This window comes from Aspergillus udagawae, assembly GCF_001078395.1.
Source record: "Aspergillus udagawae IFM 46973 DNA, scaffold_3, whole genome shotgun sequence".
Classification (NCBI taxonomy): domain Eukaryota; kingdom Fungi; phylum Ascomycota; class Eurotiomycetes; order Eurotiales; family Aspergillaceae; genus Aspergillus; species Aspergillus udagawae.
This window is the reverse complement of record NW_025091266.1, coordinates 1,744,226-1,756,668: the sequence shown is the minus strand read 5'-3', so window position 1 is coordinate 1,756,668 and position 12,443 is coordinate 1,744,226. Positions and strand designations below refer to the sequence as shown.

The 12,443-nt window shown below is 46.9% G+C and overlaps 3 protein-coding genes across 3 annotated transcripts; 1 reads left to right on the top strand and 2 right to left on the bottom strand.

The window, feature by feature from the left end:
* Positions 1-3,728: 3,728 nt before the first annotated feature.
* On the bottom strand, positions 3,729-5,495 carry Aud_004473 (uncharacterized protein; the record flags this gene model as incomplete). The annotated part of the gene is made up of 3 exons (XM_043289413.1): positions 3,729-4,285; positions 4,338-5,124; positions 5,181-5,495. The coding sequence occupies 3 exons, from the start codon at positions 5,493-5,495 to the stop codon at positions 3,729-3,731; spliced, it is 1,659 nt and encodes a 552-aa protein (XP_043145348.1).
* Positions 5,496-5,806: 311 nt separating this feature from the next.
* On the top strand, positions 5,807-8,294 carry Aud_004472 (Hsp70 family protein; the record flags this gene model as incomplete). Its single annotated transcript, XM_043289412.1, has 9 exons — positions 5,807-6,640; positions 6,702-6,746; positions 6,802-6,868; positions 6,924-7,185; positions 7,258-7,357; positions 7,421-7,521; positions 7,577-7,790; positions 7,839-7,992; positions 8,065-8,294. The coding sequence occupies 9 exons, from the start codon at positions 5,807-5,809 to the stop codon at positions 8,292-8,294; spliced, it is 2,007 nt and encodes a 668-aa protein (XP_043145347.1).
* A 279-nt stretch (positions 8,295-8,573) lies between these two features.
* On the bottom strand, positions 8,574-11,136 carry Aud_004471 (uncharacterized protein; the record flags this gene model as incomplete). The annotated part of the gene is made up of 4 exons (XM_043289411.1): positions 8,574-9,983; positions 10,042-10,543; positions 10,600-10,737; positions 10,808-11,136. The coding sequence occupies 4 exons, from the start codon at positions 11,134-11,136 to the stop codon at positions 8,574-8,576; spliced, it is 2,379 nt and encodes a 792-aa protein (XP_043145346.1).
* Positions 11,137-12,443: the final 1,307 nt, after the last annotated feature.

Below are 12,443 nucleotides of genomic sequence, written 5' to 3'. Positions count from 1 at the left end.
ACGGAGAACTTGGAACATAAATCACTTTGCTTTCTCACTTTAGTCTCTGGGTCGACTTTCTGAGCTGATCCCACCGGGAGTTTCAGATCGAGGACCTTTTTGTACTCCCGGAGAGAGGCGATTCACAGAGCCACTCTGTCGTTCTTGGGCGATCTGCCTTGTTTCTGCATCTGCTAGGAATCCACACAGGTCCTCTGAGGATATCACAATCTCTTGATTAAGATTTTGACAGTCCCGAGTCAACTCCTCTGTTACAAAATCCTGCGCATCAGTCGCAGTGTAGTTGACTCTACAGATTGTCATCATTGGTTCGAAAAGCCTGGTGCTAATAAGTATATAATCAGCCTTGGCACAAAGGGCCATACATGTTCGTTCATCGCTCGGCATGCCTGAAATTCTCTAACCCCAAGATGCCAAATGGAGAGAGAACCTTTTCAAGAGGCACTGTACTCAATGTTTAAATATACTATTGATGCTAACATCGCTGCATAAGATGCATCTGTTAGTGATTCTGCCAGGCTGAGCATAGCCGACCTGAATGATCACACCGAGAAACTGTGGTAAGTGATGACTAAATGGCGCATCAGGCTCCCTTCTAACATATTCCATTGTTCATCTTCCTGGTCAGGCAGTTCTAACTGTGATGATGCAAAGCGTCGAATCTCTTTTTGCACATCGTGCTTCGGGTCCAGTCCAGTATTTAAATAGTTCATGTTGTTTCATTCTGTTGCGAACAACATTTGCACAAAATGTTTCATCAAGAGGTGTAGACATTTGAATGCTAGGCGTGAATGAAGAGGATCATAATTATAACTGGCTCCTAGTCATTAGTAACCAGCAAAAGAGGAAGGAGGCGAAGTTAGCCTACCAGATCTTCCTCAACATAAGAATTGAGACATGAATCAGACTCAAGCGCGTGTAATACACCTTTATAATCATATGGACTGAGAAAATAAGTAGCTTTACTAGGCCCTTATTATGTGATCACAAACCATTGACGGCAGAGGATACATGAGAGGAAGCTTACAGTCTAAGGGAGAGGGTTAACAGAGACTTAATAATGTTCTAGGAGGTGTGACGTGATCCGCCATGTTACTTAGGTTGCTGTATGTTTAGAGGTAGAAGCCCAAGGATAAATTACTCAAATCATATAACCGCCCAATTTTAAGTCACATGCCTGCACATAGAGCCGCATTCACCACTTAATCATCTAACCTTTACAACGCCCGTGCTAGGTGAATTCATCTAGTGCAATGTCATATATTATTTTATAACAAAACACAATATTGTGAACTGTCCTATCTGGATCTCCTTTTCATGGAGGAACTGGAGAATGAAGCTGCTAAAATTCATATCTACCTGGCTTCTTTGAGAGAGGAGAGGTGGTGAGGCTATCTAGCCCAAACTAATAGCTCTTAGAACATTGTAGGGCCCTCTATGCTGAGGCAGCTGAGACTTTTGTGCTCTTACTAATAACAGACAGTATGTCTCACTCAAGTTATTATTTTCATGCCTGAGCATGCTAATCTGTAACATATATAGAGTACATATTGACCTCCTAAAAAGAAATTAAGCTAAAGACTCATTCAATTATTGTAGTGCGCTCTTAAATGTTCTGTATCAGTCCCCAGTGATGTGGTTAGTTCATACTGTGAACTGCGATGACCTCACCAAATAAACTGTTAAGACCGAGGCTTTCAATTCACAAAGACAACCCAGCAGGTTTTAAATTAAATTAGGGCCAGCCAGCCGTCCAAAGCATGTTAGCGCAGCAAGTCTCATGTTTTTAGAGGGAGGGCAAAGCCTATCAATAGATTGTGGATCGTCTGGTGTTTCAGATTTATGAATATCCCCAACCAGAGCGCCCTGTTTCGCGCCCAGGTGGACCGCTCCCTCCCGAGGCTTATCAGGCTCACCAAAGGTGATGTATGCTCCAGCCGTCACCACCTCACTATATTGCACCCACGCTAATCACCACCTCTTTCAAGCGGCATCACCCCCCGTCACCCATGAAGGCACCCACCTGGGTATTGACCGCGTTCAAACCACACGCCGGCCGGTTAGTAGTTGGGTGGGTGACCACCAGCGAATCCCGGCTGTTGTATGTTTTTTTTTTGTCTTGAGTCTTTTTTGTCATTCGTTGGCATGGCTGCCCTTACCGCTTTACTCTTCAGCCGCTTCAGGCCCCTTCAGGCCCCTTCACCTGAACGCCCTGAAGTCCCTCTATTCTTCACCCAAACGCCCTGAACGCCCCTGCAGCGCTGACGAGGCCCCTCGGCTAAACTTGCCCTCTCTCTCCCGTTCTCCTTTCCACTCGGTTTCCAGCCCCATCTTTGCTTTTTCTTGGTGGCTTGAACTGATCCTCAGCGGAGCTGTTCAAGGAAAATAGATTCACTGTGGCCACTACAACTATTTGGTCTGGACGCAGTGAGGATTCTAACCGAAGAAGGGGTACAGAAACTCGTAGCCCGGTCTGATTCAAATAAACACAATTGAAGAGCTCTCCTGTAGCCGAGCACATGAGGAACTTCATGAAATAAGAGTGACTTGAATGGGCTACCTCATTCTCGCGGATGGACCACCACCGTGAAGGGCCTTGAGGGCTTCACATCCGTGGAAAGCACCCAGGGTTTACTAGGTCATGCTCTCGTTGTCCCTCACGAGGATCTGGTAGATATTGATCCGCTAGTGTTTATTGAACTATGAACTGGCAGACTCTGCTTATCGGGTGTTCATCTTGCCCTTATATAAGGAGTACTTTGCTACAGCCATGATAACTACTGTGACAAGAGCCTATTCTTCGATAAAAGAGTGCATTCTGCAATGAATACTGAGACTGAAGAGAAGAGAGAAGGGAGAAGTGCTGGAGCTGACGTGTTTGCCTTCATACCCTCAGTCTCCGCTAACCAGTTCGCTCAACACTAACCACTCTATCTACACACTGTTTCCTAGTGTCACAACTACTGCCATGTCCTCCGTACATCTACCACCACCGGGATATATGTAGTGCCGACACCCTTGACAACGGTGATGTTGGTTGGATAGACGCTTTAACGCTTTTGTTCTGTTACTCAGGTGCTTCGTTACGCCGTACCTCTCCTAGCCCCCAATCAGCATAACCAGCCATCCAGGAGTTGACATAACTAGACGCCCACCAGACATGAAACAGTATGAGCATGAGCTCCTGGAGTGACTATACCAGGAACACTGATGCAATCCACGGGCGAGTGGACCACCTCAAAACACCATAATCAAGGCGTGCAAAACGTTTACGAATTTTCTGAGAGGGCTTTTTATTTGTACAGAATTAGCATAGCTGTTGTGTAAGGTATGATCATGAGATGCGTTTCTGCTGCTGGCATTGTCTCTTTGCCCAACAGAAGACCCGGCTGCGTTGATTGATTATCTCGAAAGCCATGACACCGGTCTCGAGCCTTGAGCGATCTAAAGGCTTCTTCTATCTAAAGGTTCGGAAAGAGCCTTGTGACGGGCGTTACTTCTAATTTTGTAAACCCCTACCCATCTTTTTCCTCTTCAGGCTCTGTCTGGTTGCGGGGTTTATTCTTCAATTCGATACGTAGACGTCAGATACTGGGATGAGATGATGAGAAGAAGGAACAACTTCATTATTGAGGGTAGAGCCTTAGCTTCCACTCCTTTCACAAATAGTTGATCTCCCAATATCACCTTGGACTTGTGTGATGTTCCAAGAGATCTTCTTGGGAGGACTATGGTTGTGTATCATCCTCTAAGATAACAATTGCCTTCCCACTCTTCAAAACCCCCCTTAGCTTCTTTTCGATCAACCGGTCCCTCTCATATGCGGACACAAATGGCTGACTGATTGTGCTGCGTGATTCTCCATTGAATGGTTCATCTTCGATGACGTGGGAAACGAGACAACCGTGAACACAAACCTTAACTCGATGCGTCTTTCCACTAGGAACTGATTGAATACATCCATCAGGCCTTTGAGCTTCCATGTATTGTGGGTCAAATATATCCCCTGCCTTGACTTGCATGAGCTCGTAGCGAGTGCCCCTAGGGGGCACACAGCGGGCACGAAAGTGAAACGCCATTGTAAAAAGGCGGTTCAGGGCAGCCCGAATATCTTTGTCGAATATTCCCATTTTTGATGCATCAATTAACGGGCTAAGAAGTCGCAGGAGCTCGCACTGGACTTCTTCAACTTGCGACTGAACCCAACAATTTCGAAACGGATGGTTTTCCTCCAGCATTAGCTCAAGAGCTGCTCTGTGGAGGTTTTCGAGAGTGCCGCGCGGAGCTTTCTCATGTCTCAGTAGCGACTCTTATGGATCATATTGCCCGAGACTTACTGATACGTTGAATTAATGCCTGATATCCCCTTAACATATAGCCTTCGAGTTGCAAAGCAGTCCAACGACCCGAGTAGAAAACTCGCTCTCGTGTAAAACCGAACAGCAGCGCGGAAAAGGCATGTTTCGGGTGGGAAGCCAGAATACTCATTTTCCCAAGACTTGACCTGATCATCGCATCTAACTCTGGGCTTTTGCGTGGGGCTTTCCGTACGGTTGAAAGTTGTTTGTCGGAGAGACATTGAACAAGGAGCAAAGCCGCTTGGCTCATTGCAGTCTCCAGCTGAGCCAAATCCTCAGAGAAGATCACTGAAACATTATTTTCGTCTTGTGAGTCTCTCAGTACAGCGCTCAATCCTTCTGCAGTATTAAGTTGCTCTTCAAGCGACGAATTTTGCTTGATCTTCTCCTCAATTTCCCTGTTCCTCCTCTCTAACTCTGCACTGAGTCCCTCCACCTCATCCGAAGCACAAGATCCACTGGGCTTGGCCTCGTGTTGCGTCTTATACCAATCTAGCTTGTGACAGAGAGCGAAGTTTTCCTCTTGCAAATATCTGATGTCTTGCTCCAAAGTTGAAGTTATCCTATTATGGTGTAGGCCCAAGAGATCGATTTCTCGTTTCAAGAGCTGAATTTCTTTCGCGGCTCCTGCCTCTGTAATAGCCCCATCTCCGGTGCCAAAAGGCGCTGCGGGTATACGTTTGCCTTCTCTCAATTCTGCCATACTGTCGCTCTGCTCATTCCTCGCATTCAGGCTTTCACCATGCGAAAAGGACGTGGCAGATATCTAAAACTTTCATTGTCAATGACCTCCAAGTCTCTAAAAATGAATAACCTTCTTACCTCCGATTCCAAACCAGAAACCGTTTTGTGTTTGGAGATACGGTTATCGGGATGTGAACCACCAAGTCGCATTCGCTTTTGGGCATCTGTATCTGCCTCGCCAGAATAGAGCTCCGGCTCTGGAAAACGCCTTGATCGTTTTCGATTCCGCTTTTGGGTCAATATAAAAGATTCAGAGTACTCTGCGCTGCGAGATTCCTTTGGAGATTCGGAGCCCCAACGCCACCACCATTCTGGCTTTCTGCATTCAGAGGGGACGGTCACAATGGAGCTGGATGGAATGGGAGATGCGCTGGGAAATCTCATGTCGCTCATATTGTATGACAGCTGCTCCTTCCACGGGTGAACAGAGACGAGGAAAAGAGTCGTCAAATCGGCAAGGTTCAAATCCTGCCAACAATCGTTTTTACATGAGGTGGTCAGGAGGAAGAGGTGGGCAATTTGGGGGCCAAAGGCAGGCAAGGCAGACTCGACTTATCCAATTAATCACTAGTAGCAACAAAACCCCTGCTAGAACAGACTCCACGTGACGGTGTCACAAATGGTACTTTATCCTGTGCGTCCCTTGTGCTCACGGTGAAAATTTTCTCCCAGACAGCCCCTCAACTCCTCAAGTGGCCCTCAAAATGCCAGGAAGATCAAATTCGTCAACGACTTTGGCGCACAGAAAACGGCGAATTCAAGACATTTCAGAGGCAAATGATGCCCTATTTACTCCATCCGTATCCGACAGCGACTCCGTCGGGCTTCGGCCTACAACTCCAATGGAAACACCAATCCTGAGGAAGAACGGCCAAGATAATATGACTTATATTGTAGGCCTAGACTTTGGAACAACCATGACGTCAATCTCATACTACCGCTTTAAGTCAGGCAGGCGCCCTGCAAAAGTACCTCAGAGCAAAATCAAGGACATCACCGACTGGCCATCCGCTGGCCGGGATCAGCAGAGAGGGGAAGTTCCAAGCGAGAGCCTATACCTTGACGGCAGCTATTACTGGGGATATCAAGCCCGCCAGAAACTGGAGCAATTTCACTACAGCGGAGGAACATCAGGTCTGGCCGGCAGACTCGTAAGGTTTACAAAGCTTTTGTTGACCGACCCTGAGTTGAGCGAGGAAGATGAGACAGACAACCAACTTCGAGAGGTGAGGGAAACACTCAGGCATCTGGGTAAAACAGTACATGATGCCGTAAAGGATTACCTGGTTGAAGTATTCCGATTTGCAAAGGACTATCTCACAGACGAGGTGAATTTCACCGAATCAAGCGAGGTCGAGCTTTCCCTGTCTGTTCCTGCAGGATGGCCGATAGAGGCTTCATGGTCATTGCAACAGATCGTGCGTGAAGCTGCAAGCGAAACTGCTTTTGGTCAAGTATCAAGCTTCTTTATAATAAACGAGCCAGAAGCTGCTTCTGCATTTGCATTGGATCATGTGGTTGGGGGTACAAATGTCTCGGTCAGTGATATCTTTGCATCAACGAATTTCTGAAAGCAGGCTAAGTTTTCCGAGTATACAGAGACGGGAGACGTTCATGGTATGTGACGCCGGGGGAGGCACAGTGGTAAGCACGTTAGAGAGAACCGCTACTCGGCGAAGTACGCTAACGGGGCAAAAAGGATGTAACAACCTACACTGTGGAGCACAAAAGTCCATTCAGGCTGATTGAGGCAGTCCCACCCTGCGGTAAGATTCTTGATTCTTCCCTCAGGGTACAATTTGGATCTAATTCCTTATACAGGAGGAAACTTTGGTTCAACCTGTGTCAATCGGGCCATGGAATCTGATCTTGTAGAGGATCTAAAAGATGAGCCATGCTTTTCCCAGAACAAAATATCGATGGAGCATCAGCTTTCTCACAATCTGTTCCGCAAATTTGAGAACGACGTGAAACGAAATTTCGATAATGGAGATGCCCTGCAGGGAGACGCTTATTTGGAATTGTACGGGTTGGACGAAAACCCTTCTAAGGGGTTTGGAAGAGGCATGATCATCCTCAAGAGGTCTGTAGAGATCAGCTTCCCTCCATGCGTGCACAAACTCAGTCACTAAATTTCTAATGCATTACGTTCCAGGGACCGGGTCATGGGATGGTTTGTGCCAAGCCTTGAAGGCATCGCAGGTCTCATCCAGCAACAGCTTGATGCTTGTGCAGAGACTGGTCTGAGGGTACAGGTAAGATTCTGCGAATGGAAAAGCGCTGGATGAGACACTGGGAATTGAAGTTCTCATGAACAGAAAATCATCCTCTTCGGTGGTTACGCTCGGTCAAAGACCCTTCAAAGCTTCTTGAGGAAAAGGTTTTCGAGGCATCCTAAGGTCGTCAGTCCAAAGGCTGGGTGCGATCTTGCATGTCCTTTGGTTATTGACTCTTCACTGACCGTTCTATTCCAGTGTCTTTGAAACGACTGTGTCGCGAGGGACGGTATACCGCGCTATTGATAAAAGCAAAGGGCCACTGCGTCAAACTATTGCGAACATTGGCATACTCCAAACTGAGCCATATAATCCCAAGAAATTTGCGGCCCATAGAGAGGCTCCACCAGACAGGAACGGTCTTAACAAGAAGAAGTATGTCTATGGTACAGTACAGTGGATCATAAAAAAGGTTGGTTCCTTCTATTTTTCTCTAGGAGTTCATACTAACCACTTGCAGGGGCAACTCGCGGACTATAACGAATCGGTCCAGGAGAGTAACCACCGAGTCATTCCAGTAGATCAACCTTGGAAGATCAAACAATCCATCTATTACAATCCATTGATCGAAAATCCCCAGGACCACTACCCTGTGGACCATCCAAAGAATGCAGGTGAGTGATATAATATGGCTTAGTTGGTTCCATGTTTGGCATGCGTTGAAAATTAACTCATGCGCCAATTAGGTTCCCGATGGGCAGACACGGTGATGTTTGACTTAACCAGCGCGAAAGAACGACACCCATTACAAGCAAAGGGTCAAGGGGATGACAGGCATTACGAAGTCCACTATGAGTTATTGGTGGAGCTTCAAGGTCGCAATCTGAAGGTTTCAGTAGTATATCCTCCCGGAGGGGAAGTCCAGGGTACTAAGGAAATTGTCGTTGCCGCTTGCTTTCGTCCTGGTACGGAATAATGGATTTCTATATCATTCCAGGGACACCGGAGCCTCAGCGAGATATCGGCAGCTCGAGGACGTTTAGTTTCCTACCTCAATTCTTGCTTGATCTGGTAGCTCTTGACTATTTCCTATTTCGGTATAGCCATCTTCTGCTCTCCCACTCTTTTGCTCTCTTGCTTTCACCTTTTGCAATTTGAAACCTCTATAACTAAAACTCTCACACGTTTATATTTCAGGTATATTTCATGTTCCCACTCACACCACTTCTAGCGCACACTTGGCCGATTCTTCATTCTAGCAGATAATCATTGGTAATGATGCACTGTCACCTGGGCGATCAGCTTGTTGCTCCATCCCTAGCTGCATTCGCAAGCTCTGCTTCCAATCAATGAATGCCTCAGAGTCTGCTTTGGAATTCCACTCTCCCTTGAGTTTAATTGGGATGTTTAAATATCGGAAGTATCTCTCATCCCATATGTCTGTCACAACCTGCATAGTGCGAAAGTATAAACCATGCCTCCATAATGTGCTCGGAAGTTCAAGAAGGTCCTGGTGATTTGGCAGACTATCGAATACATAAAGACCGCGTTTGGGAAACTCTTTGTTCTCGGATATTCCATCAACCATGACACATTTCCATCGCTCCTCACGGACGAGAGGCGGTAGCTTGGGCCACATCTGGATTTCATCACCTCTGTACACGATGTTTTGTTTGCTTTGAAGATGTGAGAAGGCAATGTATGGGTCGCGCGGCTGTCTTTGTCCAATTTTGTGAGTTTTATAGATGGATGATACCAAGTTGATCAGATACGGCGACTTATCATGTCGAAATCCAACGCGCAGCTCATTAGACCTAGTCACCAATAAGTGGTTGGGTATAACTCCATCTCTCTTATCGAAGCCACTGGAAATGCACAGCATAGAGACCGCTGCCGTCAAATTGTCCATAATCGACTGATTCAGTATGCGACAAAGCAGAGCCTCAATCGCTGCCGTAGAGACGATTGGGTTTTGATGCATTTCAAGATTTTGGAGGGATTCCATTCTTGTGAGAAGCTTCTGCAAAGCTCCTTCCGAGATGCAAAGACATGTGAGTTGACGAGTAGGCTCCCACTTGTGAGACACAAACATGTGAACTGCGATTCTGACATAGAAAACTTCATCATGTTGATATCCGTCCCGAGATAATCGAGCCTCTGTCGTCCAAATATTCTCCAAAGTACCCAGTGTCTCCGCACTAACTCTCCATGAGCTGGAAAGACATTTCAACATTCCTTGAAGCCAGGTCTGAGCCTCCTCAATCGATGCAAAGGACAGCAAAAAATCGTCAATGTCACTCTCTAAGAGTTGAAGCGCGAGATAGCGTGACTCAAGGACGGACGCATCCCGAATAGCTCCTTCTGGACAACTAATGCTGAGATAGTCCAGATTATGGTGTATACTGGTCATTGAAGCTGAAACCGTTGGTGTTGGTGTACCTTGAGCGTGGTTCAACCAACTCGAGATACGTCGTGTCTGGGAGATGGTTGAAAATACGTTCGTATCGGCGGCCGTGATATCGCCCGTAGATAAGGTGTTCAGTTCAGCTAATATTGCGGGTCGGTAAATATCGCGAGCCCAATCAAATATATAGTCAATGATCAGAAGGAGTTGCAAGGCCCCATCTTGGTAGCGAATGTTTCCACTCCACAAATCAACAACAGGCTAAGAGGTCTCAGTCCAGTGTGAACCTTCTTTTTGTGACTGATGAAAATTGACTCACGTATCTCGTTGACGCATTCTTGGATTCAATCACAAAGGCCGCAGATACGTCCCAAATTTCACCCCGCCATGCCAAGAACCAGACAAGTGGCCCTGATTCCCATTGCGTTTCTTCTCCCGTGGCTAATTTAAGGTCAAGCTGCACATTTAGGAGGCGCCTAATCACAAACGCCGTCTGCATGTTGACCTCCGCTCGATCTGCTCCTTTACTTGACTTTGCTTCAATGATCAGAAATGGATAAAGCAACGGCTTACCTTCTGGCTCAAATGGACTGACTTCTATGGTTTCACGTAGCGACAGACTAGGTGTAGTCGTGGCACCGCGCTTGTCATCTGAGTCCAGAAGCAGCTTGAAGTTATCAGTTTGCTTTAATCCATAAACTCGGTCTGGCTTTTCGTAACGTTTCCTCTTTTCGGGCTGTGAAGTGACAGGCAAAGGGGGATCATGCCGGATTTTCTCTTCTGCTCGATCAGAGAAGAGCATATTGATACCGCTGTCATACCTGGTGCTAGATAAGCGACTATAAGATAAGTGGAATCCGGAAGATTTTTTACTTACTGGTTTTGACCCCAGGTAAGTGGACATCGGCATGGCTTACGCTTCTGGCGTCGGGTTTGGAGCGACTCCGCCAGCACGAGGTCACCGCCAGCTGCGGCGGGTATCTCTGACTCCCACAATCTGTTACGACATCTAGGGCTAAAGTTTATAAGCAAGAGTCTTGTTAGCAAAGCATTATTCAAAACCAATCTTTCTTGCATTCGCTCACCAAGCAACCTCGACCGAGAATCGATGCATTATCTCGTTCTCGACAGCGAACCTCCAGCTACTTTCATTTTTTCGTTCTTCCCAAGCGTAGTCTGCCAGTTTACACAAGCGATCAGCGCGGCGTCTCATCGAATTTCTCCAGGGCTTCTCGATAGAGTCAATTGAGATACTCTCGACGAAATTATCGTATATCCGACGGCCGAGCTTGTGTACGTCCGCGAAAAGTCTCTCGTGAGTTTGTGGCCAACGAGCTGGCTCCACCGGACCGAGAAACTCTATTCCCAGCGCATCCGCCCACCTCAAGCGGAGGTTATATTCATTAGGGTTCATTGTTGAATTCGGAGTCGATTAGGCTTGTTTGTCCGAATGTGATGGTAGTGTTATGATGACGGGAGGAACCACCATACCCCGCACTGAAATATGCCTAACGACCGAATTGGCCTTGAAAATGAGGCAGCAAGTCATTTAATCTCACGCGAGAAAGCCAAGACACTGGTGGGACTCTTGTCTGGGTCAGACAACACCAATCTCAAAATGTTCATTACAGCAGCTTTCTCTTCGACATCAAAAATTGATTCTCCAGCCTTACATTGTGGGATTTGAATGTGCTTCTTAAAGCGTTCCTTCCAAGACCCCGCTGCACAAGAGGTCGACCTTGATTTGGAGTTTCCGATTTCATCAAAATATTCGTGTCCCACCTTGCATTTCTCCCATCAACGCCCAGGAAATATTCCTAAGGTGTCAACCTGCTCGGCTGTGATTTCGTCTGGTGTGGCAAGTATGTCCTCAAAAAAGGGGCCCCGGCCAAGTATTACATTATGGAATAGGCGAGACACCATATATCAGTTGAGAAGGACCCTTCTTGGCTCAAATCGGGCTTGAGGTGACACAAAGGATAGAGGTGGCTGCGAGTACCGATGCTCGGTTGACGGTCTGTGAGCTTCTCCTAATCACTAAGCAAAACTCTGTATTCTGGATGGGATAAATTCTCTGAAGGTTTTCCAAGCTAAATTCGGGCGGGGGATGGCTTTACTGAGGCGCTAACTTGTTAAAGATACAGAGCGCAAGCTGGTAGTCTCCCTTAGTCCTCGGGAGGACGGCACGTAGGATTTCTGAGTTATCATGCTCATTAAAATTTATGATAGGGGTAAAATTGGCAGCTTGATCCTTGCTTTTGGTCATTTTGAGGGTGCATCTTGACTGTTTAGTCTAGGACGAGTTGGGCGGGGAGGCTAAAGGTGAGAGGACGCGGCTGGACGCTCCCAGGGCCTCTTTATGATTCATCCTCCGTCGCTCTCCACATTGGCCGCTCGCAAAATCTTTCCCTGTGCCAAAATGTGCAAATGCTCCTTTTGCCTGCGTGCCCTGTACCTTCGGTGGTCTTTGGGTGAAGAATTTACGTGAGTGAATAGCTGCCTGGAGTTGCCTGAGTACAGCGGCGAGTCGCCCACGACCGAAAGGTGGGCGCTAGGTGAGGTCGGCCATACTTTTGGCTGTTGTATGTTTTTAAGCTTTTTTATAAGTTATAAAGCTTCAGCATCGTTTATCTTTATTCCAGGTCTGCTGCTCTTCTTTCTCTGATGTTTTTGCTGGTGGCTGTAGTAAACGACAAAGAGCCTGCTCGTATAACTAGCAGA